General features: G+C 43.2%; 1 protein-coding gene across 6 annotated transcripts in view; it reads right to left on the bottom strand.

The window, feature by feature from the left end:
• Positions 1-5,460: 5,460 nt before the first annotated feature.
• The window catches only part of QKI (QKI, KH domain containing RNA binding), a 141,240-nt gene continuing 120,574 nt past the window's right edge, over positions 5,461-26,126 (bottom strand). Inside the window, exons 5-8 of one of the 6 annotated variants that reach the window (XM_037520696.2) lie at positions 17,003-17,090; positions 15,387-15,686; positions 12,554-12,628; positions 5,461-8,614 (exon numbers count right to left, since the gene is read on the bottom strand). In XM_037520696.2, coding sequence (XP_037376593.1) covers positions 8,598-8,614; positions 12,554-12,628; positions 15,387-15,686; positions 17,003-17,090 — 480 coding nt within the window. In that variant the 3' untranslated portion in view covers positions 5,461-8,597. The other 5 variants (XM_037520697.2, XM_037520698.2, XM_037520700.2 and 2 more) reach the window with 5 other exon arrangements.

Genomic DNA, 26,126 nt, shown 5'->3' with positions numbered 1-26,126 from the left:
GGGGCGCCCCTCCCAACACTTGCAGATGCCCCGCGAGCAGCTGCTGGCCAGGCTAGGTCTGGGGCCCGCGGCCTGGCCGCCTCTGGCCAAGCAGAAGACAGCGAAGAAGCACCCACGAAACAGGAGCTCGTGCGCCGCCCCCCGCCGGCTTTCAAGCGTTGTAGATTTTCCCCTACTTGGGCGTCCATGCGCTCTGTTCCATGCAGCCTCCAAGCAGTCCTCTTTGAATCTGGGGGGAGCAATGGGAAGAAGAGAAAAAGCTCCCAGGTCCCCCTTAAAAAAGGAGACTTCCCGGCCAGCTCGCCGCTCACTGATCACAGGCCATCGGGGTAGACACATTCAAGCGTTTCAGTAATTAAAACCAGCCCCATCTCCTCCGTCTTCGCGCAGTCTGTGCTTCGAGATTCCAGGTGTTTTCTTTGCTAGAACCGCTCAGAACAGAGCCGCGGAGGCGCTGGGCAGTCTCCACAGACCACACACGCCGGGCCGCTGGGCCAGCGCAGGCCACCGCCTCCCGGGAGGGGTCCAGGCCTCGGAGGGCGCAGCGCAGCCGCTCTTGCGGGTGATGCTCTCCTTGGTTGGCACGCGCCGTCAGACAGCCCCGTGGAGGCTGCAGGGGCATGCGATGCCCTCTGGAATACATAAACACACAAGCTACGCCCAGTTCTGTGTCTCCACACCAAGGGCAGCGGGAGGAGCCTGTCCACTTGAGAAGCGGCACTGGGACAGGCTTCTAGCCGCGCCGTCCAACTCGTAAGTTTCTTGATTCTTCCTCTGACTTAAAAACCACCTTTCCGGGCCTCCCCCGGTGGCGCAGCGGTTGAGCGCTGGGCTGCGAGGCTGCCTGCAGCCTCTGCAGCGCCGGTTCATTCCCCGGCCGCCGGCGAGGGTCCCACAAAAAAAAAAAACAAACAAACCAACCCACCACCTTTCCTCCACGGCGTGCCCACAGCCGGCGCCTGGCGGTGAGCAGGGGTGAACACCGGAGCTTCGATTTTTTGACTCATCTGGCCCCTGCCTGCTGTGCCCAGCTCCGCTTCGCCAACTCCCAGCGTGGGCGTTTCTGCAGGGAGATGTGCACCGCAACCGCCAGGTTTTACGTTTACCCATCACCTGGGTTCTTACCTAGAATAAACTTACATTTTCAGTGATTATTTTATGCCCTTTATCTCAGTGAGAAAACGACAGGCAAGTGCCCACGTCACTTAATGAGACGCATCATCCCCAACCCGCCACTTGCACTACTGGGCTGTTGAACCTTCAAGCCTACATCGGCCGGCGGCCGGGGCTACCAGCCAGCCTTAAATTTCAGATTTCAAGTCTAGCCAAAGTACTTGACAGAAGTTAAATGATTGGGAATTCTTAATGACTATCAACTGGAATAGCTCTGCACTAGCTTCTTGTAAATAAGAGTGGATTCGCCCGCAAATACTTTTCTTAGTATTTTGCTCTTACCCATTTGCCCCATAACTTGCATTAGCACCCAGCCACGTAGCCAGAACACACACTAAGGAAATAAAACCCTAGTGAATTTTCATCTTAACTTTGAGATGCTAAAACTGTTGGGCAGCGCGTGGTCTTATGGCCTGTGCTGTCTCCATATGCCTTACAAAGTAGCACTTAACTAGAATGACTTTAATATACGTTTTCTGGAAAGATGTATTCTCAGCCTTACGATGACTCATTTTCTTTTAGATGTGGAATGTTTCCTACACAACTGTTAGATGCACAATTAGCTGAACGGCTTCCTAATGAGACCACAGAGCTGCAGTCAAGGGTAGCAGATACTATAAATTACATTAGGAAGAAAACCTGACTCTAGTCCCTCCACTCACGCCATGGAAATCGCTCCCTAACTATGAAGCGTATTATTTGAATTAAGTTTAGATTAGTATTTTTCGCTTAAACCCGTTTGCATCTGATTTTACAGGAGGAAAAACATGAAAACCTGCTTTACTTCTCCTCTTTGAGAAGCTGGCCTGGCGTGTGAAGAGTCATGCATTCGGGGCCGGGAGCCAGGTAGCCCCAGGGAGGCGAGGATGTGAGCGCCTGCGGGACACCACAGGCCCAGGCGCGTGGCGGATGGCCGCAGGGCAGGGTGCCTGGTCTCCAATGAGGGCACCACTGGCCATTCCAGCTGACGGCCACAGAGAGCATGCAGCCCGCAGCCTCTTAGGTATTTTGACTTCTGAAGCAGCACAGGCTTTGTGAAGGGATCTGGGGTCTCGCCTTTGGCCTCTGTGAGCGACCAGTTGGGCCAGGCCCACGGGCTGGGGGCTGCGAGGTGCATCCTGTGCCTGAGTCCTGCAGTGCGCTCCCCAGGGCGTGTGGAGGAGGCCGCCAATGAAACGAAGGTTCTGGTGAATGGTCAGAAAGCCCAAGTGACACGGAGATTATCCATTAAAAAAAAAAACAAACAGGACGAGAAACTTCAGGTGTGAGGAGTCACTAAGAGGCCAAGACAAAGTCTTAGGAGCGCACACTCTCCTGGGAACTCCCACGTCTCTCTCCGCCCAAGCAGCCGAGGATGCTGGTCCGCGCGGGGCCGGCACATGTCTGCATTCTTGCATCTAAAGCTGCATGCAGATTGGACCCGAGTTCATTAACGTGAGGCCTCGGATGCACGTCCCACTGGGAACACAGAAGCCAATTTACTGATTTCCTCTTTAATCAGGGCGATTACGACGCTCACCCTCCAGCTAAGTGGTATCAGAGCTCCAGAATGTCAAGTCTCCTGTTTTCTTTTAAAAGGTGTTAACGGTAGCAATAAAAATTAAAAATGTGCGTCCTTTATTCTGGGGGTTTACTCCAGAGGGGGCCACAGCAGCACGGGGCGGGGGGGGGGGGGAGGGGGCGGCAAGTGTGGGGCTCAGGAAGACCCACCCCAATGTCTCTCTCCACACCCACTTCCACAGGAAACGCTCTGAATGGCGGCTACACACACGATGCAGATCATGAAAACGTACCTGGTAATCAAATCTCTCCATAATCGCATTGTCAAGACGACAGTTTTTAAGCTGGGAGCTGAGCTTTTTCCACAATGAAGTGTCTCTTGTCAAGAAGGGACAGCAAGTCACGAGCAGCGCGACATCGACGGTGGCGCCCTCGGACGGTGGCGCCCTCGGCTGCAGCCGCCACCCACCTCCTCCATGTCTCAGCCCGCAGCAGAGATGGGGGATGGCGCTGCACTTGGCAGAGCCAGTCTGATTCAGTACTGAGGGCCAGGGTGGCACAGAATTGCACCAAGTCTCTTCGTAACAAAGCCATTTCAAGTCAGACAGCTTTGCAGAAAAAAGACACCACTGAGTAAGTGTACGTGGTATTTCTAAATGTTGTCTATAAAAAGTTTCCATTTTAGATGAAGATATTAAGGAATCTGTGACAATGTTTTAAAAAAAAAAAACAACTACCTTACTGTACTCCTGAGAAAGTTTGAGTCCAAAACGTTTTCTATTGAATAATGGCTCATAATTTAGCGGTGCACTTCATCGAACCAAAAACCACTTGCTGGAAATACTGTAATAGCGAAGTCTATGGGGGAAAGACCTCTCCAACCAGCAGCCTCCCCGGCCCCAAGTGGAGAAAGTTTAGCCTGTGACACACGAAGTACGAAGACTTCGCTGGCTGGCAAAAAGTATTTGGTCATGAGCAATTTTATGTAACCCTCTGTCTGCTTTCCGTGCTCTCTAGAAAATTCCAAGCTGCATCTGCCTAGGAAACCTCAAGCACTTCCCTACTGTGTGTCCAGTTGCACACACGGCTGTGGACAGGGTGACAGAGTCCCACCTGCCGGCGGACTCTGCTAGCCCACGGGGGTCACTGGGCACCAGCTCCTCAAAGGGCACCGTTTGCTCGAAAAATGCGCCCCACCACCCAGCACCGACTTCACCATCTCCTCAGTGACGCCTTCCAGTGTTTGGCCAGCAACAGAACAGCATAAATTACACTGACCGCAGCGTTTATCATTCCAAGAACGCGGGAGTTTCGGATTCGATGCTATTACACAGCTGCAGTAAAGCGGGATTCACACGTTCACCTTTGAAAATGGTGCTTTACAGCTTTTTAACACAAAAGGTGACAATGACATAAGTACCCTTAATTGAAAATGAGACGCGACTGCGCTCACAGGGCTCGGAGCACGCATGGCAGGTGACGCAGCATTTCTTCATCATGTGAAGTGACAAGGTGCCACGACAACGTGCACATTAGCAGCTTGAAGCCATCTTCCAGTTACTGCAGGTGTGTGCTGCGCCGTGGGGACGCGGACGCCCCCCGCCCACGTGTCAGCCCCATCCACCTGACCGCCACACAGGCCCCCGCCACCGAGACGATCAGTCTGACCTAAGGCCGCCTGGTCTGTTCCGATCCGGTCAGCCGTCACCGCGGGGAGGAAATGCACGAGCCCCCTGAGCGCAGCCCCAGGCGTGTGCACGCCGCGGGTGTACGGGCGGAACACGGGGACAGCCTGGTCACCGGGCTGGTAAACAGCACATGAGTGGTTGTTCCTTCTGTAACAGGCGACTCTCCGCAGCTCCCACCGCGAGAACTCTAGAGTAAGCAAAGCGCCCCTAACCGAGATAGACCGTTGTTTACAAAGGCGAAGATTCACCCTGAGAATGGGTAACCCAGGACAACTACTTCACAGAGAAGGAAAAGACCAGAATCTGTGAAATAAAAAAAGCACCTCAAGTTAAACTCAAGAATTCATGCACAGAGGTCGGTTTAGCGAGGTGGCAGCCGCAAGCAGCAAGAACAAGCCAAGAAATTGCACACGACCAGCAGGTCAGCGACGCGGAGCCCACCCGGCAGCCACTGGGGCTGGGCGCCCTGTGCGCACTGACGCCGCGTGGGCCTGTCCTGGGGAGAGGGTGAGAGCGCAGGGAAACCCGAGGCTAGTCCAGCTGTGCTAGCGGGTCCCTCCTGAGGCTGGCGTGGGAGGGGGGCCGGCCCTGCCCGCCCGCCCGCCCGGATGGTCTGATAAGGGTCGCCCCACCTGTGGCTCCACCCGCCAGAGTCCCGCTGGCAGAAGCCGCCGGCCCAACCACCCAGCGCTCGATGAAGGATACACGTCTAACGAACGCGCACATCTGAATAAAGGTGGGACAGCCCCAGATTTGTGGCTTGATCATAAAGCCATAGCGCTGGCCCTGTGAAGAAATGGCGCAACAAAGAATGCAACGGGTTTGTCAGGTGTATCGTTACAACGAATCCCGTCACTCTGCTGTGAGCGGACAGTGATTATTTCGGAGGAGGAGGAGGGAAAATAAAGTGTGGCATTAGTAATGCAGATGCTTAGAGGCAAGTGGCAAGACCGGAGGAAAGGCGTCCCGCGCGTGGTGCCCCCGCCCCGCTGCAGCCGCCCGAAGGGAGGCCGCGCCGCGGCTGTCTGCCGACAGACAACACGAAGACAAGCCACGCCTGTTATCTGTGGTCACGTTCCTCAGGTTAGTCCAGTAACTCAAGACCTGAACATGGTTTTGTCTTTATTTGTTTATTTTAATTAAACACGTAAAGGTTAATAAACAAAGTCCAGAGTTAGTAGGTTGGTAATATAACATTTATTAAAATAATGCTATGGGTTAATAGAAACAGCAAAGAACCAAAGAATTAAAATGCAAGCTATGTAAAATCCCAACTAAAACCCAAAGTGTCTAATGTATTCATTCATTAGCTAACTAAAAGCCCAAGAAAGACAAAGACTCCCAATATAATAAAGTACTGCAAAACAATTGGCAATATTCAGTTATCAAAATTGTGAATTTTGCATTTTGTATCCTTTTCTCAATCAAGAAAAAAATTCTTTTTGAATGTTATATAACATACATATAAAACAAGATAGAAAAATACATTATAAACTTGTAACAATGGCTGTAAATACATTATCTTACATGTTTCTCATAGGCAATAGGTTGGTTATGGTACATACACAGCATGAAACTACTAAGGTAACAAAGAATAGACAAAATACATGTCAGCTGTACGGGAACATACAAGCGACACTCCCATCTACCCACACTAAAAATTTCATAATACTGTCAGAAAAAAAGTCTTAAAAACTACATATTTTAATAAGAAATAAATTCAATAAAGAATAATACTGAGAACCAAGGCATTCAGAGATTTCAAAAGTCATGCTTTTTTTCAGTTGATCCAAAATTTTGTCAACTAAGTTTTTAGAAGTTTGTCCAGAGCCAACATTACTCATAAATGTCACACATTTATTTCATACATTTACTTTCTTCCCCCAAAAAGACCTTTGATAAACATCTAAAATGTCCAGGTATAACGTAGTTGAGATGAAACTGGATCAAATACTGGTATCGTTTTTAGACTACTATCACCTCAAGTGTTTTGAGTGTCGCAAATTTATTCAACCAACCAAACAAAATAAAAATCAAAATGGCACAGCATATATTGTCAATTAATCAAAACAACTGTATGTGTAACAGAAAGACAAAGCAGTGGCACATTAAACCGAAGCTAGCTGAATATAAAACAATGAATGTCTATTGCATAGTAAAGAAACTGAAAACGGTTTCCAAGTGAGACAAGATGGCGGAGACCACCACGAGGTGCTACCAAGCTCACTGCTGACCTGTGACCGTGAAGCTGCGGGGGTGTGGGGAGGGGACGAGCTGATGAGCCGGGCCACCGCCCTTGATTTGCCACGTCTGGTACTGAGCCATTAATAATTGTTTACTCCCGTGTTCAGAAGTAGACTGTGCACAAACTGCTTCCACTACAAAGCTAACTGAACTTCTGGAGATGCTGGAAGCTTACGAGCACGTGTAGTTGAGTATTTCTTTGCACAATGATGCTAGTTTTTCACATTCTTTTAAAGTTAAAAAGAGAAAGGTGTGTGGGGTGGCTTAGGTAAGTTACCAAAACCAGCGAAGAGATGAACTACCCAAGTCACTGGTGTGCGGACAAGTAGTCTGATTAAATTTGGGTCATTTAAACACATTGTCTTCCAGAAAGAAAACCACAGATATGACTGTTTATCAAAACAAAGATGACTTTGACATCTTGGCATATCATCTCCAATTAATAAGAAAATATCCAAGACACACACCCATGCCCTCCCCTTCTCCAAATAAATTAAAACTCTGTAATTTTTTCTGTGAACTTATGTTCAGATCACACAAAATCTTTATCTCAGAATCTTTGGGGCTAACATTAAACATTACAATAACCAGAGCACTCAATTATGTTTTAAAAGAATGACTTTAAAAACTTGTCAGGCATTAGAAAAATTATCAATTTTTTTCACAGTATCAGATTTGGCAAATTTGCATCAAGGTTATGTGGCTAAAATCACACAATTCAACCATCAACTCATTTCTCTCCCCTCCAATCTTCTTTCACATACTGGGCGACTGAGTAACATGCACTGACTTGTATTCTGAGGGAGGAGCTGATCTTACGAGACACTTGACTAAATGACCATGAAGGAAAATAAGGCACTTTCTTGTCTTTAGACTTATTCCAATACTTAAAAAATAAAAAAGAAAGACAAAAAGGCTCTTTTGGTCTTTTGTTTCTTGACAACCACCAGAAAAAATCATTTAATGAAATAAAGGGTTTCTTTGTTCTTTTTCTTTTTTTTATAACACTTGAAAGTATAAAATGCTACATTTCCAAAAATATATATATTTGTTCTGCACCAGCACCCTTGTATAGTAAAAGTATCTACTTTGTTCGTGTGTTTCAATGCACTACACTTTATCTACAAGTTCATTACATGTGTACAGCAAATAGGCAAGCATGGCTTTTACATCCTTAATGATTTTTTCTATACAGGGAGGTTTAAAAAAAATATTTGAACAGTTTGCCCAGTAATGTGACACATAATGCATGTACCTTGCTCTCGCATATTTCTGAAGGAGGTGTAAGATAAAGGTTCAGTAAATTTAACTCAGATAGTTATCTTTTTAAAAATAGTGTTGCAGTTTTGTCCTTTGCATTACTTTTCAAACTCCTTATTAGCTTTTCTCTCATGGCACACTTCGAATACTTCAGATTTGGGCAGCAACTAAAAAGGCTGCGACTCGTGCCCTGTGAGGGCATGTAGTGACTGAACAGCGTGTCAAATTTTGAATACTTTTGAGATCACTTCACCAATGACATCCCTGACCGAAGGTTCATGCATGATGCATCACCACACAGTACATTCAGAGAGCTGCGACTTGCTATGAGAAGGGGTTCCTAAAAGTCTCTCACAGTAACTGCCTCTGTCACCGGGTAGTTAGGGCTATCTGTCTCCCCTTCCGAAGTGAGGCCTTCTTACCGTTCGCTTAGAGTGGGACAGTAAAGATGATCAGTGCTGTGGGATGAATTGGGCCTTATTGCTTTGCTACTATTCAGTGCAGGTTCTAGAACCACTTTCACCCAAACAGAAAAAACAACAACGAAAGCTGAGTTGGAGGACAACGATTTCTTTGTCTTTTGTTTGGTTAGATGGTAAGACGAACGGACAAGTGCCTCAGCTCGCTGCACTGACGACAGGCAAGCAAAGGCGATTACCAGTTAACTGATCAGCAGGCAGGCATGGTCAGGTCATCATTGGGTGAAGAGTTCAGAGGTCAGAAGGTCATAGGTTAGTTGCCGGTGGCGGCTGGGTGGTTAGGAACAAAAAAACAAAACAAAAAAAAAAAAAAAAAAGAAAAGAAAAGATAGAGAAGAGATTAGTCTCAGCTAGTGACGGCTTAATGACAACATGAAAACTAATCACAACTAATAAAAAAAGCATGTTTAATTCTGACAAACTGATCGACACCATCTACAGAATACAATAAAAATCATGACAACTTTATATCATGATTTGAACAAATGAAGGAGAGCCCACTCCCACAAAAAAAAAACAAAAAAAAAAACAAAAACAAAAAACAAAAAAAAAAAAAAACAAAAACTGGTTAACAGGGGAAAATAGAAATAAAATACAACTAACAACTAATAGTTAGTAGCAGTCAATGAAAGAAATTGGAAAACAACACGATGAATAGGTCCGATATACAGAATTCTGAACAGTCAGTGCAGTTACCAGTATCTGACTGCTATTAAGCATTAGTATTCTCTCAGATGCAAGCATTAAAGCAACTATTAATGATGGATGTGATTATTAATAACTGATGATTAACAGAAATGGAGCTAAAGAAATTTGGTTTTCTATGAACAATTTGGTTCAACATAAACTCTGGGCCAAACAAGGTTTCTTTTGTTCAATAAATGTTTATTGCTTTTCAATTATTCTATTTACAGACAACATGGAGTTTCTGGGCCTCATGATACAAAGCGATACTAAACTGTCGACTAGCACGTAGGCAACATCAAGGGAACCGGAAAGAGGGCAGGCCTTCCGCGCTAGCCCATGCTTTCCAGTTGAAAATACTATTTTACACATATAGAACACTTATAAAATGCACTTGCATGTAAACACTGTAAAATCCTGCCATTTAAAACTCTATACTCAAAAAGCTCTAAATACATCAAAAAATAGAAGAAATTTCTAATTGATACCAATAAGGCATTTTAAAACTACACACAGCTTTCTTTATTCAATTTCAAAGCTAATACTCTGCAAATACAATAAAATCTGACATTTCATATACATTCCTGCCTTATATTTTTATATTTTAAAAGAAGCCACCTGTAAATACTATTTTCTTTTGAAAAATAACAAACAGAACAAAAAAATTTAAAAAATTACAGTAAAACATAAAGTAGTTCTCAAGTGGAAAAGTTATCACTCCCCAAGTTGTTCCTTCCTTAATCAACCTCTGTCACATTCTGCTTCACCAAACTTGGTCCACTTAACAGTAGTATGATTTTTAAGACTTATTCAACAGCTTAATTATTTCTACTATATTCTGAGGTTTGCTAGAATTTTCTGCACTGTTGCCACTGTGACTAAGGCAGAGGAGGTGTGAATGAAAAGATATTCAGTGCAAAGGTAGGTTCTGTGCCACTTCAGAAACCAAAACCCAGGAGGTGTGATGCTGGAGCTTAAATCAGCTATAGGGGGGACTGGTTTATCGTCATGTAACAAAAATGCTTTCTCTAGTCTATCATTTAGGATCGATTATAAATACTATAAAAATACTGTATCTTCAAAATGGGACCAAATCTTCCCTGAACTTCCTTAAAATAACTGGAATTTTATTTAAGACAAAAATTGTTATTCCAAAATCATAGAAAATAAATATTTAACACAATGTAGTCATGTCATTTCATAGTACTCCAGAAATACAGAATCTTAAAGCATTTTTGATATTATTTAAAATTTTGATTAAAATTGTATTAAGATTTTTATACAAATTATGTAAATGATGGCTTTTGTAAAATCATTATTCAGAAAAATTCTGAAGTTCTTTGAGTGTGGAATATAGAAACAAAGCAAGCTACCATTTACATACACCCCAGTACACCGATATATCCTCTGCCAAGTCCTGGCCTCCACAGTACACACAGGTGTGTCAACTGTGCAAAATCACTTATGGTTCATGTAACTAAAAAGTCAGTTGGTCTTTTAAAGGTTTCAAATTCAGTTTTGAAGTATGTGTAGAGGTGGGTTTGTTTTTAGTGAAGAACTAGGTGTTTGTCAACCATGCAGTACTCTAATGCTTATATTGAATTACATGGTTCTATGTCCCAGGGCTGAATTTCCTTGCATTCAAAGAATGCTTATATTAATCTTTCCTTCAAAAGACATTTTAAAATAATAAAATAAAACCTCAAAAATAGAGAAAACAGTAGTATCATAAAATAATTTAAGTGAAGGACTTCAGACATCTCCCTCAGACCCAATGGGTGCATACAGTGACAGTGACAGCAGTATACGAGTATTGTGTTATTAAAAAAAAAAAAAAGGAGGATTTCGGTTTATTGACACTGCGTTTTGAGTAAAAACAGTGACAGGACTAATCAAAACACATAATACAGAAGAGTCATGCGCGGAATGTGTTGTCATTTCCAAATACAATCAAATCTTCCTACCTTAACTATCTCAAGGCACTGGAGTATTGAGCAGGCCAGTAATTATTTTTGTTAAAACAAAATTAGGAGAAATTGCCTCAAAGGAAAGGCTAACAGAAGAAAACCTACTTTAAAAGTTCTCGTTACAAGTGTTAGACATTACCTATGTGGGAAAAGGCTTCAAATTATTCAAGGAAATTATCTGGTTTCTTTGAGCCTCAAGTGGCTGTTTAGAAGTTTTCTCCTCACAAGGAGACTCGGTCTGATGCGAAAGGTGTTGGCAAGCTTGCACACAGCGCACAGCAAGTGTTACTTTCATAGATGATCACTGAGCGTGGGGTCTACTTATTTTGTTTACTGAATAATCACTTCAAATAATGCATGACTTAGATGAAGTCTTCCGGACTCCATAATTACGGATGATGCTAAGAAAACACCAGATGTCTTGGAAAGGTCTCTGCTCTCACGTGGACATCCACCATGAGCAGCAGGTGGGTCTTTCCGAAGTCCATAAAAAACACAGGACTGGAGTATAAATCCACCACTTTCTCCCACTAATTTCTAGAGACTCTGATGAACTTAATGTGCAGAGAGTAAATGTGCCATGACAGAAGCTTGTAAAAAAATAAAAAATAAAAAAAATAATAAAAAAACCCTCTCCACTTTGCTTCGATTCCTATCTTACGCTGGAAATCTTAGAAAACAATTCAATGTCAATAAACCGAAAATATCATTCAATAAACATAAATAATTTATAAAAGGGTCCAAGAGCATATATAGGACACAAATTACAAACTGTTGAAAAGGAGAAAAATGAAGACTTATTTTCCAGTCACAGGTTAGTTAGAAGGAAATCCAGACAGCTGGATTCATGTCACCACAGAACTTCAAGAGAGTTTACCTTCAGATAATGTATTTTAGCAGCAAATGACAGAAATCAAAGGATCCATTTTGGCAAGAGAATGTAAGATAAAAGGGAATTGATTTTCTGATTTATAAAAATATCCAACTGCATCAAAGTTATCTTCACAGTCCTTACTTTGTTGATGTCAGCTAAGTTAACTTGACATGTATATCCTCATGTTTGTATAGTGGCTCAAATATCTTATTAAAAAGGAAAATGGAAACTAAATCTTCAGTTTTCTCCACAAGGACACAGGAGGCATATATTCCTTTACTTCTCTCATTAAAGCACCATCCACTCAGTTCATTTTGCAAAACCAACCCAAAATTTCAGAAGAATTAAAAAGCAAATTTTAGCAAAAATATTACTGAAAAATAATTAAGGCAACATAAGAATTTAATAGCTCCCCAAACAGACTAATTTATGTTTTAGTAGGCATATTATCAGTTATTCTAGTACAGGATTCAATAAGTAAAAATATGAAGGGAGCAAGAGAAACAAACAACCCACCAAAACAACCCAACCCTTCCATCTGGTTCATTATTACAAATTAATTTAGAAAAGGGAATGAAATGGTGTGCAGGTAAGCAGTTATATTTTTCCATCAGGTGTGGTGTTGCAAATTTTACGGACACCCAAGGCATTTCTTATAAACAAGAACTGCAGAACTAAACTAACCTCGGTCTGCGGTCACAATCCTTTGGTAAGGATGGACACGCATATCGTGCCTTCGAACTTTAGTAGCCACCGCACCTAGTTAAATTGCAATTACCAAGACAACGTTAGAAAACATTCACAAGGGAAAAAAAAAAAAAAAAAAAACAAACATTAACAGCAGGTTTATCAAAATGGATTTCAAATGTTCATTTACTACAAAAGTTTCATTTTAAGAAACATGTTAAGGCACAGTAGTTTTAAAATTAACCATAATACATTGCGTCTCTAGGCGTCTATTAATATTGCATTCACTTCAAACATCTTGGCCTTACCCTATTTGAGGCGCTCATTCACAATCCCCAGTTACAGTGTTTCATGAGCTCTACCAGACCCAGCACAGTCAAGCTTTACTAGTCACATATTCACTGAAGTGCCTTTCTTGCAGCAGACTACTTCAATAATGCCACATTTAAAACTGACAATTATATTCTAACCTTAAGACCACTTCCAGAGTTTATCACTTAAAAAGGTTTAAAAGCAATTCTTAAAGCCTACAGATTGTGATTTTAAACTTTGAGTCAATAAGTATGAACTGCAATGAATTAGGTGATTAGTAAAGCAAACAGTATAGTACACTTAGCAGTCAGTACTCTACTATACACTCCTGTATAAATCACCGTTACTTTGTAAGGGTACAGACTAAACCAAATTAATAACATATTTTTACTTTCTATCAGTGTGCAAAAAGTGCAAGTAAGTCACTGACTGCTAGGCTAAGCTCCCCCCCAACCCCCTGGAGGCTGCTGAGACTAAGCATTTGTTAAATTCAGATCTGATGAGGGTTCAGTTAAGACCGTTCTTGAATTCTTAGCCTTTCGTTGGGAAAGCCATACCTAAAGATAAAAGGAAGGGAATTAAAAATTAGTCATCAATGAAGATTTGATGCTAACACCAATCTCCTCACTACCACCAACACACTGTCTGCATCTGTTTTGAAGGGCACTGCTTATTTAAAATAATATGATGTGAGACTTGATATAGAGCATGCATGTTATCTGTGTGCAAATTTATTATAACTTAGCAATTGGAAATAATTTTCTGAGCTCTCCAACTGGTAAAAATTATGTTTTACTGCTTAGGTGGCAAAGCAAGAAATAAAATTGGCCATAATGCAGTTTTATTTTTTTTTTCCACTTAGTATTCCTTATTCATCTTATAAAATGCCAATTCAGTATTTGTTTCATTTTGCTTTTAATTTTGTCTAACAATTTTTATAAGTAACAATTTCCCAACACAACAAAAAACATATTGCTTTAAGATGAGAAACAAATTTGACTGCAGTGCCTCTTGTTGTTTCTAAGCAGTAAAGTCTTGGTCCATCACCCCCCTTTCATTTTAGATAAGCTAATCTTCTAAACGTGTAACTCCAAGAGGCAAAATCAGCGAGATCTTGCACTGAGAGTGCTGGAACAGCAGCTGGTGGCTAAGAGTGCCAGCCCTGCAGGAAGCAACAGTCAAACTCCTCGAACAGACGCTGTGCTGCAGCAGAGAGGAGCTCTGGGGAGAGGAGCAGGCGTGGGGTCACAGAACAGAGCGTTAACAGAAAGGAAAACGTAAACAGGTTACATGTTACATGTTATTGTAAAAATGCTTCAAGGATGTGCAACAGAAACAAGCCTCTCACCAACAGTTCTATGGTATGACCTGTCCTGTACTACTTCACACAAGGATTTAAACAGAAAACATGTACAATAAAAAGTATCTGCCATGAAACAAAAGGCGCCTGCATGCGTGCACACACAGATAACATACAGAGCGCGTGGTTCCTTTAACTGAACAATGAATGACTTCTCAAGTTTAAATCTTAGTGTCCAGGTCCACTAAAGGCTTTCAAATTTTTATAAATCAGGATTAATGCTTGGGGTGGGGGGGAACCTTTAAAAGCTCAAAGTCCTAAAAGTCAACAGCATGCATGCAGCACCAAGGTCATATACAATTCAAGGAAAAAAGTATTCAAATTCTGTGTGGTAAAACAAAGGGGCAGCCAGGAAGCAGTCTGCTCCACATTGACTGGTCGTGTTATGACAGCTGCTGTACTCTAGTCCTTCATCCAGCAAGTCAATGGGCTGAAATATCAGGCATGACTGGCATTTCAATCCACTCTACAAAAAAAAGGCATCAGTAATGTCTTTTTCGAGTACACCACTTTTTGTTTACGTAAAACCGAGCATTTATAGTATATGATCTTAATTTAGGCCTCAAGTGTGACTCTAATTCAGTGACCTGGGATTTACTTACCCATGACATACTATACTACTGAAAGTAAAGAGTATCTCTAAGGCTTAAGATTAGCTGGGAATTCAAAAAACTGAAGAAACTTAAAAACGCAACTATTTACCTTTCACATTTTAAGTGATTACAAATAATAGAAAACATCCACACAATAGGGGTTCTTAAAAGATCTCAAAATACCTTTACATAGAAATATAAAATTTAGCCAACAACTAATTAAATCTGAGCCAAAGTGCTGACGCTGATGAAGGGCAGAGGCTAGTGGGGGAGGGGGAATCTCAATGACATCAAATGTGAAAAGTATTTTCTGCGTAAAATGTGCGTAGCGAATTTACCAACCAAGGTGAATCTGAATTATCAAAGTAGAGCTGAAGACATTTAAGATGCAATTATTTAAAAGGAGAAACCAGATGAGAGATTGAAATGAAATTTAGTCTTCAGTCTTTCCTAGTGGAAACTTTTCTTGCCTCCCTAGACCTAGTACAATCCTTTCATTTCAAAATCCAGGACAGCAAGGGTTATGAAGAAAAATGTCGCTAAGCATACAGGGAGGAGAACTTACCTAATACACCACTAGGTTCAATAGGATACTCAAGGATTGATGTAGCTGGTGCCAATGTGTAGGGGTATTCGTAGGGTGTGTAGATTAAACCAGCTTCAGGCCCTGGAGGAACGATTGCAGCAGTGGGGTGAGGAGTTCCGTTTGGCATGACGGCGGTCTGTATCTGTCTGATCAAAGGCATTATGGTAGGACCAGCTGGCGTAGGAGTACGCAGGGCGGCTGGTGGGAGAACAGGCGCAGGCCCGGTAATAATCCGTGGAGCAGCCTGGGCTGTTGCTGCAAGAGAAAAGGCAAGGGCTGCTACAGTAAGCAAAGAAATTTAGAAGGAAGTATAGAGACAGCAGTATAAACAGGGAAAATGAGAGGGAAGTAGGAAAAAGGAAAAGCAGGAAAGAAGAAAAATAAAAGGAAATCATTAGTACATGCGCTGATCACACGAAAACGCCAAAGCACACCAACCAAACACAGACAGCTTCCCCTTCCCAGTGGTGGTTAAGAATAAATGTGCGCAAATTAAAAAGCCACTGTAAAAAAATAGTAACAACACGAGACTATTAAAACAGGTTATATTTAGTTCAAATATCTGATACACCTATGTGTGTAAGCTCTCATGAGACTAAAGGTACATGCAGTAGCCCAAGAAAACACTAGCGTTAAAAAAATTATTTTGTAATTGGAGTCCACAGAAATACAGCTTTGGTATATTTCTGAAGAAACAGTAATTTTTACTGTATTAGAAGTTAATTAAATAATCACTAATTATATAAATTTCCTAACTATAGGAATTACCATTTTCACAGGAAAAAATACAAAGGATTTTCCATTCCCAAGTACATGACGATGAGTGATATACTCATTCTCGTAAGTCAAATGAAACCATTTGTAAAGTGACACTTCTTTAAATACACTGGGTCATCTACATTTTGGAAAGGTGGCTAGGATTTTGAAATGACATTCTCTTTAAAAAAGAGTAATTTAAAAATGATACATATACATGTATCAACCTTAGATTGTCTCAAATTGAGATGTCACATTATTTCATTTAAAAAAAAAAAGCAACCCTCTCAGAGTTGATGCAAAGCACGCACAGATACATGAAAAGAGGAAAATGGGATTAAAAACAGCATCACCTACTGCTCTCTGTGAACTCACGTGTGAAATCAATAGAGAACAAAACACTGGCGGGAAACATGCACGCAAGGTGAAATCCCAGGATTCTCAGGATCACTGACTGCATTCCCATGGATTCCATATTAGCTTAAAGTTTTTTTTTTTTGAAAGTTTCTCATCCTTAGCATAACTCTAACAAAATAAAGCTAGGTGCCTTAAATCTGTAGTTAACAGAACAGAAAATTCCCTGAAACTTTGGAATTTAGGAGTGGAAATTTCATTGAAAGCATAAAAGGTTATAAACTCCAAACGTGAAATACCAGCACAAAAACCAAGAGAACCCTCAACTGGCCACAGCAATGAGAATGGGGCTGCCAGGCCCGTATCAAGTGGTCATTATTTCAACTCTTCGCTTTCACTACCCATGTGCTGTGTTGCCAAAAGGAGAAAGGCTTGTGGATAAACAACTGAGGCAGCTGCAACCCTGGGCCTCAGCTCGTTCTTACGTGATTTAATGTTGGCATCTCTGTAGGTGCCATTCAGAATCGCAAGCTCCATCAGCTGCATCTTCTTCAAGCTGTCTTCTCCCTCTGCCTATACACAGAAAACACAAGAGCAGTAAGACTTGAGATGGTCCATATACACCCCAGCCGTGTCTAAGCACAAGCCTTAAAATAGATACCACGTGACCATAAGCAGCTGTTTCCAAGGGAAAAACGAGATGGGAAAAAGTGAAGGTGCAAACTTCAACTTCAACGCTGTCTCGCAAATGGCCATCCTGCTTCTGCCCTCGGCTGCGGCTTGCTGCTACCGCCATGAGCAAAGTGAAGGCCTCGAGAACAGAGCCGCTCCTTGTTTTTCAATGCTGAACCCCAACTCACTCCACGCTCTAGTTATTTACTAGGACTTAATTTTCAAATTATCAGTTTGAGAAATCTTCATTTCCAAACCAAATGTCTGAGCCCCCCACAGGACAAACCTTAGCTACAGCAAAGGGAAGCAAGGAGATGAAAGCGACCTCCCCAGGCTCACCCTGAGGTGGTGGAGACCTAACGGAGCTGTCCCACCCCCACACTTCATGGAGGACCTAAGGCCAGGACTTGGGAGAAAAGCCACCGAAGGAGCAGGACCAGGGCAGACAACCAGCTTCCCCGCCCTACTCTTCCTCAGTGCCCAGGCCCACAGACTCCTTGGGAACCCAGCAGCACACGGCAGCTGTCATTTGTAGGGAAAAGAACCGCTGAGTGGGCTCTTCAGAAGCCATGAAGAATTAAAGAAAAAGGTGAGTGAAAACATCATAAAGATAGTATTCAATGTGTCGCTGCCAACTTTTCAAAACCTCGCAAGAGTAGAAAATGGAGAAGATATGCAGACAGCACAGACTTCCTTTCCTTGGTTCCTGGGAATCTGCACAAAGATGCATTTACTGGGTTGTCAAAAAAGTCACGGTGCCTTTTTACACGTCTCCGGGCACTTCAGAAGGTCCCGCGCAGAGCCCGGCTCAGAGGGAGGCCCTGTGGGGACGGACACTGCCTTTCCCCTAGCATCAGGGGCAGCTCCACAGCAGCCAGACCTCAGGTCGCGCAATGCGATCTTACAATGCGGGGTCTAGGTGGGCACGTGGGGCCTCATGGTGCCTTGCTTCTTAGGTAGCTGCTTTGTATACTTTCTAAAAATCACATGCAGGGAAATGCTGAGACCTTCCGTACCACAGGTGATGGTCCTGATGAAAGCTGCCCAAGCACAGAGGACACCCCCCAGTGGTACCCTCGGCCTCATTCCAGTCAAGGCCCCCCACAAAGCAACCTTGGATCGGATTTCTAAACCACAGCTCACTTCTGCCTGTTCCAGATCTTCACACATTGGGTCACAGAGCATGCACGAGCACGGCCGCCTGCCCTTAGCCACCTGCACAGGTGCCCCGTCACCGCAGCCCATGCCTAAAAACCGAGTACTGTTGAGCTCATTTTCTCATTGTTACACTATCGACACTTGGGTGATTCTGTTTCTTTGGATATTGTGACTGGAGCCACTATGAAAATTCTATTTGCGTGTGTTTGGATAAATACTTGGGAGTGCACTGGGTCATAGAGCAAATGAATACTTCTATCTTACATAGATAAACACAATATAAAGATTACAACATTATAAATAACACCTTTACTTTTCAAACACAAAAGTGTAAAGTTTGGACTATAACAAACCCTTGGTAATTTCTCTACAAATCTACTGGCCCACGTGGAAAATCAGTAGCAGAAGTGTTGAGAATTTTCCAGATTTGTAGAAAGATAATATGCCAAAGATTAGAGAACATCCCCAATGGGGTCTGAGGAAACAGTCTGATAACCCAATCTGTAACAAACATGTGAATAAGCAGAATGAAAACAGGCTTTTAGCACACTTTTCTGTACTTTGGGGGGTTTATAATTATGGATTATAGATTATGGACCTGCATAAACATATGTAACTTATGTATATGTTATAAAATAAGATATAGATGTGTTATCAACTATGTTTAACAGCAATGTTAGTGATAACAGGTCATGGTCAATATCACATGTAAGTAAACAGATGTTAACATTTCAAAAGAGAACAATTTGGACCTTTCTGTATCTCCTAAAACTAGGTACTAGACACTTGTCATATAAGCATTTATGGTCCTAACAACTCCGACACAGTTAACAGCTCTGCTACTCTGATACTCAAAGCACAGACAGGTTAGGGAGCAAACGTCACACAGCAAAACTGCCTTCCTGCCCTCAGTACCTGCTCCGCGTTCTCATGGTCACTTCCCCAGCGTGGTGATGCTTTAAGCATAAGTACCTACTGAACTCAAAAGAGACTTCATTTAAAAAAATGAAGAAAATCACATTTGGTACTTTAAAATGTATAAAATACACATTTAAAAAAAACCTGCTATGACAATGTAATTAATTACAATAGACTTGAGACCAATGTCAGAATATTTCCAAGTCATTAAAAATGTGTCAACTGGGCCTCACCAGTGGAGCAGCGGGTTGAGCGCAGCGCTGTGAAGCTGTCCGCAGCCTTCGCAGCACTGGTTTGATGCCTGGCAGGCCAGGGAGAATCCCACATGGCGCAGAAGACCTCTCCTATCTTGCCCGCTGCTCCCATCAGCAGTGTACTTCGTCTGTCTGCCTGTTCTGTTCCCCGCTCTGTCTCTGGTGAATCCTCTCACCCTCCCGTGCCTCTGGCCTGTACCCCAGTGCTTGTATAAACAAACAAACAAACAAACAAATCGATCTTTAAAAAAATAAAATAAAATAAAAATGTGTCAACTAATAAAATAATTTGGGCCATTTCCTACAGAAAAGTCCAAACTCTCCAGCTCAGCATTTAAGGTGCTGGGCATCGGCAGCCACACTGGCTATTGTTTTGCACTAGTCAAAACCATGTGTCCCTGCCCCCTATGCCATGCCTGCTTCTCTGTCACGCCATCAGCAAGCCCTGGGTGCACCCCCAACTACCCACAGCCCCTTCCCTGAATCTGCACTGCTCCTTTTGGGGTGGCCATTCATAAACAGCCGGGCGCTAGCTCATCTTTTCTCTGTCTTCAAGTTTTTAAGAAACTTCTCATGTGACTACTATTTATAAATTAACCAGCAACCAATCAAACAGCCTGCTCTACAGCCGCCACGTCATGCAAAAGTGAACTTGCTCAAATATTAAAATTGATTGATTCTTAACTTTTCTATAAATTTGAAATGAGTAAGATTTTCAAAACATGAGAGGCAGTCATTTCCCAGTACCTATGGAGCCAGCACCCCCTTCCTCTGCCCCTCAGTGGTGCAGCAGCAGCACCCCAGCACCCAGGGCCCCGTCCCCTGCACTGCCAAGGGTCTACTACCAGCCTAGCAGCACCAGCTTGTCAGGGGCTCAGCTCCACCCTCGCCGTGGAACGAGCGCCTGGCGGAGGCCTGTGGCAGCACTCACGTCTCTCTCTCCCCCCAGCCCTGGAATCAAACAGTTGATTCCCGCAGTTCCCGGGCTGCAGTGTATCCCGTCTCCACCTTCCGTTCTCAACACCTGGTTAACCAATTCCTCTAGGAACTCTTGTCACTGCAGTGCCACGTGGTTTCTGCCTCCCGGCACAGAAGTGGCCCCATCTCCACTATGAAGAACTGAAACTCCTGAGCTGCCGCTCACAGCTGGATCGCCTGTGACCACCCTCATCTGTGTCAAACATCATCTGTGGACTCTATCACGGCCTGCTAACTATTTCTCTAGATTATTTAGAGGTTTCTTGATTTCATGTTCCTCCTTCTGGCTGTCTCTTATGTTCAGATAACAGATGATTAATGAGAACATACGATGAGTAGACACCGCACCAAGTAATAGAAAGAGCACGTCAGCCACTGAAGTATTAGTGGAATTCCCAGAATCATTACAGAAACCCAGTCCTGAAGAGGCATCAGAACTGCTACCGTGAGGGGAAGACATGAAGACCAATTTGCACCATTACTTCAGCTGGGCATAAAGCTTCCCCTTTATAAAGAAGGCTCTGAGTTCAATGGATACGCAAAGATTACGCTGTTCTACCAAAAGCTTTTCCCCTGAAAACTCCATGGGCCAAAATGTCAGAGCACAACAGGGAAACCAATCTGAGCCTATCTTTTTCCACGTCCCATCGCGCTCTGACATCCGCCCACTGAATCATCACAGCTGGGTTACAGTAGCAACAACCTAGCACTGATCACTCCAGGTAAGGCAGAGAGAAAGCGCGAGGCGTTTTATTTAACCAGAAAAGCTCAAACACACATAAGCACACGCGCCAGTGCGCCAGGGCCCTCGGACAGCACGTGCGGTCTGCTCCAACGAGGGACGAACAGACCCGCCTACAGGAAGTAATGACCTCTGAAAGGAACAGTCACAACACAAAAGCAAACATGTATTTCACTCCATGCAACACATGCAGCATGGCACGACCTGAAGATTTATTCTTTACAGTGAGAGTAAGGCACGACACACCTCTGGGAGGTTACATGCTCCACAACTGAATTTATAGATCGGCTTGAGCAGAGCCACACGACTGCTCCAGGGAGGAAAAGACGGCTCACGTTTACTGTGCTTCCCTGCGTGCTGCCAGCTCCAGGCCGGGGCAGTGTGGAGAAAGGCCACGTGACACAGACTGTGAGCATCAGAGACCCTTATAGTGTGTGGTGAACAGAGACTTGTAGGAACAGCTGACAAAAAATTCTGAAAGAAAGACATATTACACTCAAAAATATTCAGGGTAAGCCCTGAGGCTACAGGAAGGACAGGATTTTTCTTTTAAGAAAGTAACAAGGTACCAAAGACCTAGCACTTACGTGGGCATGTAAAAAAATGAGATATAGTCCTGCCTTCAAAAATCTGTACCCTAGTCCAGGAGGAGGCAGAGAGGTAAGGCGAGTCTGGAGAAGAGTGAGAGACACCAGACAACGGCACTGGGCGCGGAACCCAGAGCACGCGAGAGGGGCACAGCAGCTCCAGGGGCCTGAGGGTAACTACAGGCTTCCTCTTCCAAGAGCGCAGCAGCCGAGAGTGAGAGGCACAACTTTCCACAAAACCTTACGGGGTTAACTGTGAGAATTAAATTCACCCAGGGTATCTGTGATAAAACTGTTAATTCAGGCCAATTTGTCTTGAAAGACTTCCAGGTAATTATGCCTTACAAAGCCAATCTCCCGCAGCCCCGACAGTAACCCAAGGCGCCGGAGGAGATATTCATGAGACTTCCGAGCCATCAAGCACAGCCTGAAGACCCCAAAGGAAAGCAGAGGCAAAGCGCTACTTGGTCCTCAGAACAACTTGAAGTCACTACTGCCAGTTTCACTCACTGGAATTGGCCACGAATAAAGCAGCGCTGGAATACTTTTCCGAGTCGGAAGCACAAGGAAGCTGGGCTTGGTTTAGTCACACTTGAACCATCAGATAAGAAGCAAAACTTGGAATGTAAACAATACATTCATTTAGGGATGAAAAATATTTTAGTTTTGAAGTAAACTGCAAATACTACTCCCTTTTCTTAAGTGGAAGCTATATACAAAGCAATCTAAAAATCCTATTTTTAAGCAGGCACAAGATCAATCAAGGGAGGCTAGGTACAGGGAGGCGCTGTCAGGACCAGGAGTCCAGAACTGAAGTCTTGGGAATTCCTTCCTCTGTCGCAGGGCCAACTGTGACTGTGAGAGAAACAGCTGTTACGCTGGAAATACACCAGACAGTATTTTAGAGGAAAGCAATATACGAAGCTCCTGTACTTAAGGACTTGGAACCTTATTAACTTCAATAATTAGCCAATAAGCCACTCTCCTTAATGGTTATGAACATTTTGGGCTTTGACTATTACTATACTCTTTGTGGCTGCTACATTTACTCTGTATTTTGAGATGTCCATTTATACTAAAAATCACACTACAATCAATACATGTGCCCATAATGAACTCATAAACTTCTAGTAATACACTATTATCAAGAGAAACAAAACCTGCAAAGGGGCTAGAAAATAACAAATGTTGGAAAACATTTTAAGAAAACCAACGGTTCTGATGTCAAAGAGCAGGTGAGATACAATCCATCTTCAGTCATGGGAGAGACCCGCGTGGCGAGTTCAAGGCCCAAGCAGAGGTTTAAGCTGCCGGTCATGTCAACACGAGCTCTGGAAGGAGACAGGTCACTCGGGCCAACAAGCAACTCCTGTCGACCCTGAAGAGCTCCGCAAGCCAAGGCCTCACGTGCCTCACAGGTTTCTTTCCATCATGCAAAACTGATCTATATTGGAAACGGTATCACCAGAGTGGGAGGAAACAACGAGAACGTCTTCAGCTACCAAGGCCAAGGTCATAACTCTACCTCGCAGGACGCACCCAGGGGCGGAAGCAGACCCGCTCTCCAGCAAGCTGGAGACACAAACTGCCCGAGGCACACATAGCCAAGTGCTCTGACACTGCTGTAAAAATGACACTTTAAATTTTACACACAATCTACGGCTCTAGGGAAACAACACTTTTATTCCCATACAGGTTTTATTATGAATGGGATTCATCTTTAATCAGGTTACAATGATACACTATTTTTATGAAACAATCTATCAAAATTTCATATTATAGTCCCTGAAACTCTTAAAAATGATTCTATCCATATGTAAATGCTTACTGAAACCATCCTCTAGAAGAGGTTTTAACTGAAACAAACTCTGCCCTCCCGGCACGCGCACAGGCATGCGTGCACCTGTGGCGGGGGAAGGAGGAACGGGGGAAAGCTGGAAACAACAAGTTGATAATAAAAGTTTTCCAGAACATACTGCAAAGACGTTGCCCTCAGTTAGGGTCGGTGATAAACAGGGTATCACAGGCTTTGGGGATATCAATATATTATATATGACTATTCAGTAAGCAATAAAATTCAGGAAAAAATCCAATGTTTTAAAAATCTGAGGCCAAAAGGATTGCTGTATATGTATCTCACCTCTGTGTGTGTGTAATCTGAGAAGAATGAGCAAAGAGGGGAGAAAGAGTGATGGTGGTTACGAGAAAAGGGAGAATATGTTTAAACATCTAGACTCCAGCGTCGCAGACAGGTTCGGGGAGGTAGGAGGAGTGCGCGCCAAGTGGGCGTGCGCCTCGGAGTAACTGGAAGTCACTCATGTCTCCACCCACAGAAAACTGTGCTCAGGTCTCTACCGTGGAGGTGACACTTTGATGAGGAGGAGGGCGTGTGGAAACGTAAGACACAGGGGCCGGTGATGGAGTAAGAAGCGATGGTGGGTCCCCAAGCTAGATGGCACGTGACACACCCTGCGCTACGGCCACTGCAGGGGGTGGAGTGAGCACGCCAAGAGGACAGATGGGAGAGGGCAGGGCCCACTGCGTGTGAGGTGGTGGCAGCAGAAGGTTCCAATAGTCCTGCTTCTGGTCTGTTCCACAGTGTAATGGTGCTCACTGCTTACCATCAGACCTTCCTTCTACAAGGAACGCTGTCACAAATTATGTTCCCGTTTAGGGGTTACTTCTTTTATATATTTTCATCTTTTCAAGATGAAAATTATTTATTTACTCTCCATTTCAAAAGACAACTGTCTCCTGAGAAGGCTTTTCCAGTATTCATTTTAGTCTGTTCAGTAACTAGCAGGCCAACTGCATGGTGCAGGAGAGCGGGACTGTCACTGGTGAACGGAACACAGTACGCAGGTGTGTGTGTTGATTTTTTAAAGCTACATGCCTCAAACTTACGAAATGTTATTTCAACTAAATTTCTTTAACAGATACTAACCAAATGAGACAAATGTCAGAGTTCCTTGAATGGAGACTCAAAGTCTTAGATATTTTATTTTTTATTTCTTAAATATTTTCAAAGAGCTGTTAATTTCCCCATTGTCTCCTCATGAAAACTGACGACTTACTAAGACTATATAAAAAATATGCCAGCTCACATTAAAAAAAGCAACACCATCGCAAATCTGATGGTCACTGTGCGTGGCGGGGACCATCTCAAAAACCCGCCCAGAAACCACCATGCACACAGCACAGCGAGCACCACGGCTTGGCGACTCCGGACGCCTCTCCACGTGGGAGCAACTTGCAGCTTTTAAAAAGTTACCTGTGCTTCTAGGTTTTATTTTCTTTGTATCATAGAAATATCAGTCATGTATAAATATTTAAGATACTCTTAACTGTTTACATTTCAGTAATATAGTTTTAAACTCAGAGTACTTGTAATTCATAAAAATCAGTAGCTAAAAACTGGGTCCACTTAACAGAAATACGTCTCAGAAAGAAATTGCTGTAATGCATTTCATTGCAAGGGACAACCTCAGAAGATTAAGTTGACTGGCTCAGATAATTTCAGTGACTTATAACTGTATCTTGAGCAAATCTGACTCACTGCTTTACTCTGCGCTTAAACTACAGAAGTGCGTCTTCATCTCAGCAAGTTCTATCATCTTTGGAGGATCATTATGAGAAGTGGCGCAAGAGTCGCCACTGGCATCACACAGACACTGGCATTTTTCTGAGTTTTGGAGGTAAGAAGCAGAGTTCAGAAGCAATGAATGAGAGACCAGCATACAATCCTGGCTAGCCACTACTGTCTAAAATTTGATATTCCAGTAAGCACTTAAAGTTGGGTGACTTGGTGCTTTACATACTTGGTATGAATATTTAAGAAACAATTTGCTGGTTCCAAATTTTGGAAGCAGTTCAACTTTGAATCTGTGCTGTTATAATCTGGCTTTATATGATTCAATTTATAGTTTATTTAAAAAAATTGATTACTGGCATTCCCACAGGAAAATACTATTGCATATTAAAATACACCCATTTACAAAATACTGGACAAGTACTATGTGGTGCTTTTAGGGAATAAGCTTACTATTTGCTGGTCTTGTACTGGAAGTTTTAAATTGTTTGATGTACTGGAGAACTATGGGAAAATCTTTCTCGTATTTCTTCCTGAATCTCTACTGAAGATTACTACACCCTTAGTTTCTACTGAAAAACCTACACCCCATGTCCTCTACATCCACTCCAGAGGTCACTAAAATACACCAAAGAGACAGCAAGTGTTCTGGGAACCACACGTAATTTAACTCGGGTGGTAGGGTGGGGTGGGGGACAGAGGGTAAATGGA

This window comes from Talpa occidentalis, unplaced genomic scaffold (genome assembly GCF_014898055.3).
Source record: "Talpa occidentalis isolate TD23 unplaced genomic scaffold, MPIMG_talOcc4v2.1 talOcc4.2, whole genome shotgun sequence".
Taxonomy (NCBI): Eukaryota; Metazoa; Chordata; class Mammalia; order Eulipotyphla; family Talpidae; genus Talpa; species Talpa occidentalis.
Note: the sequence above shows the minus strand (reverse complement) of the source record. Positions and strands in the feature narration are given on the sequence as shown.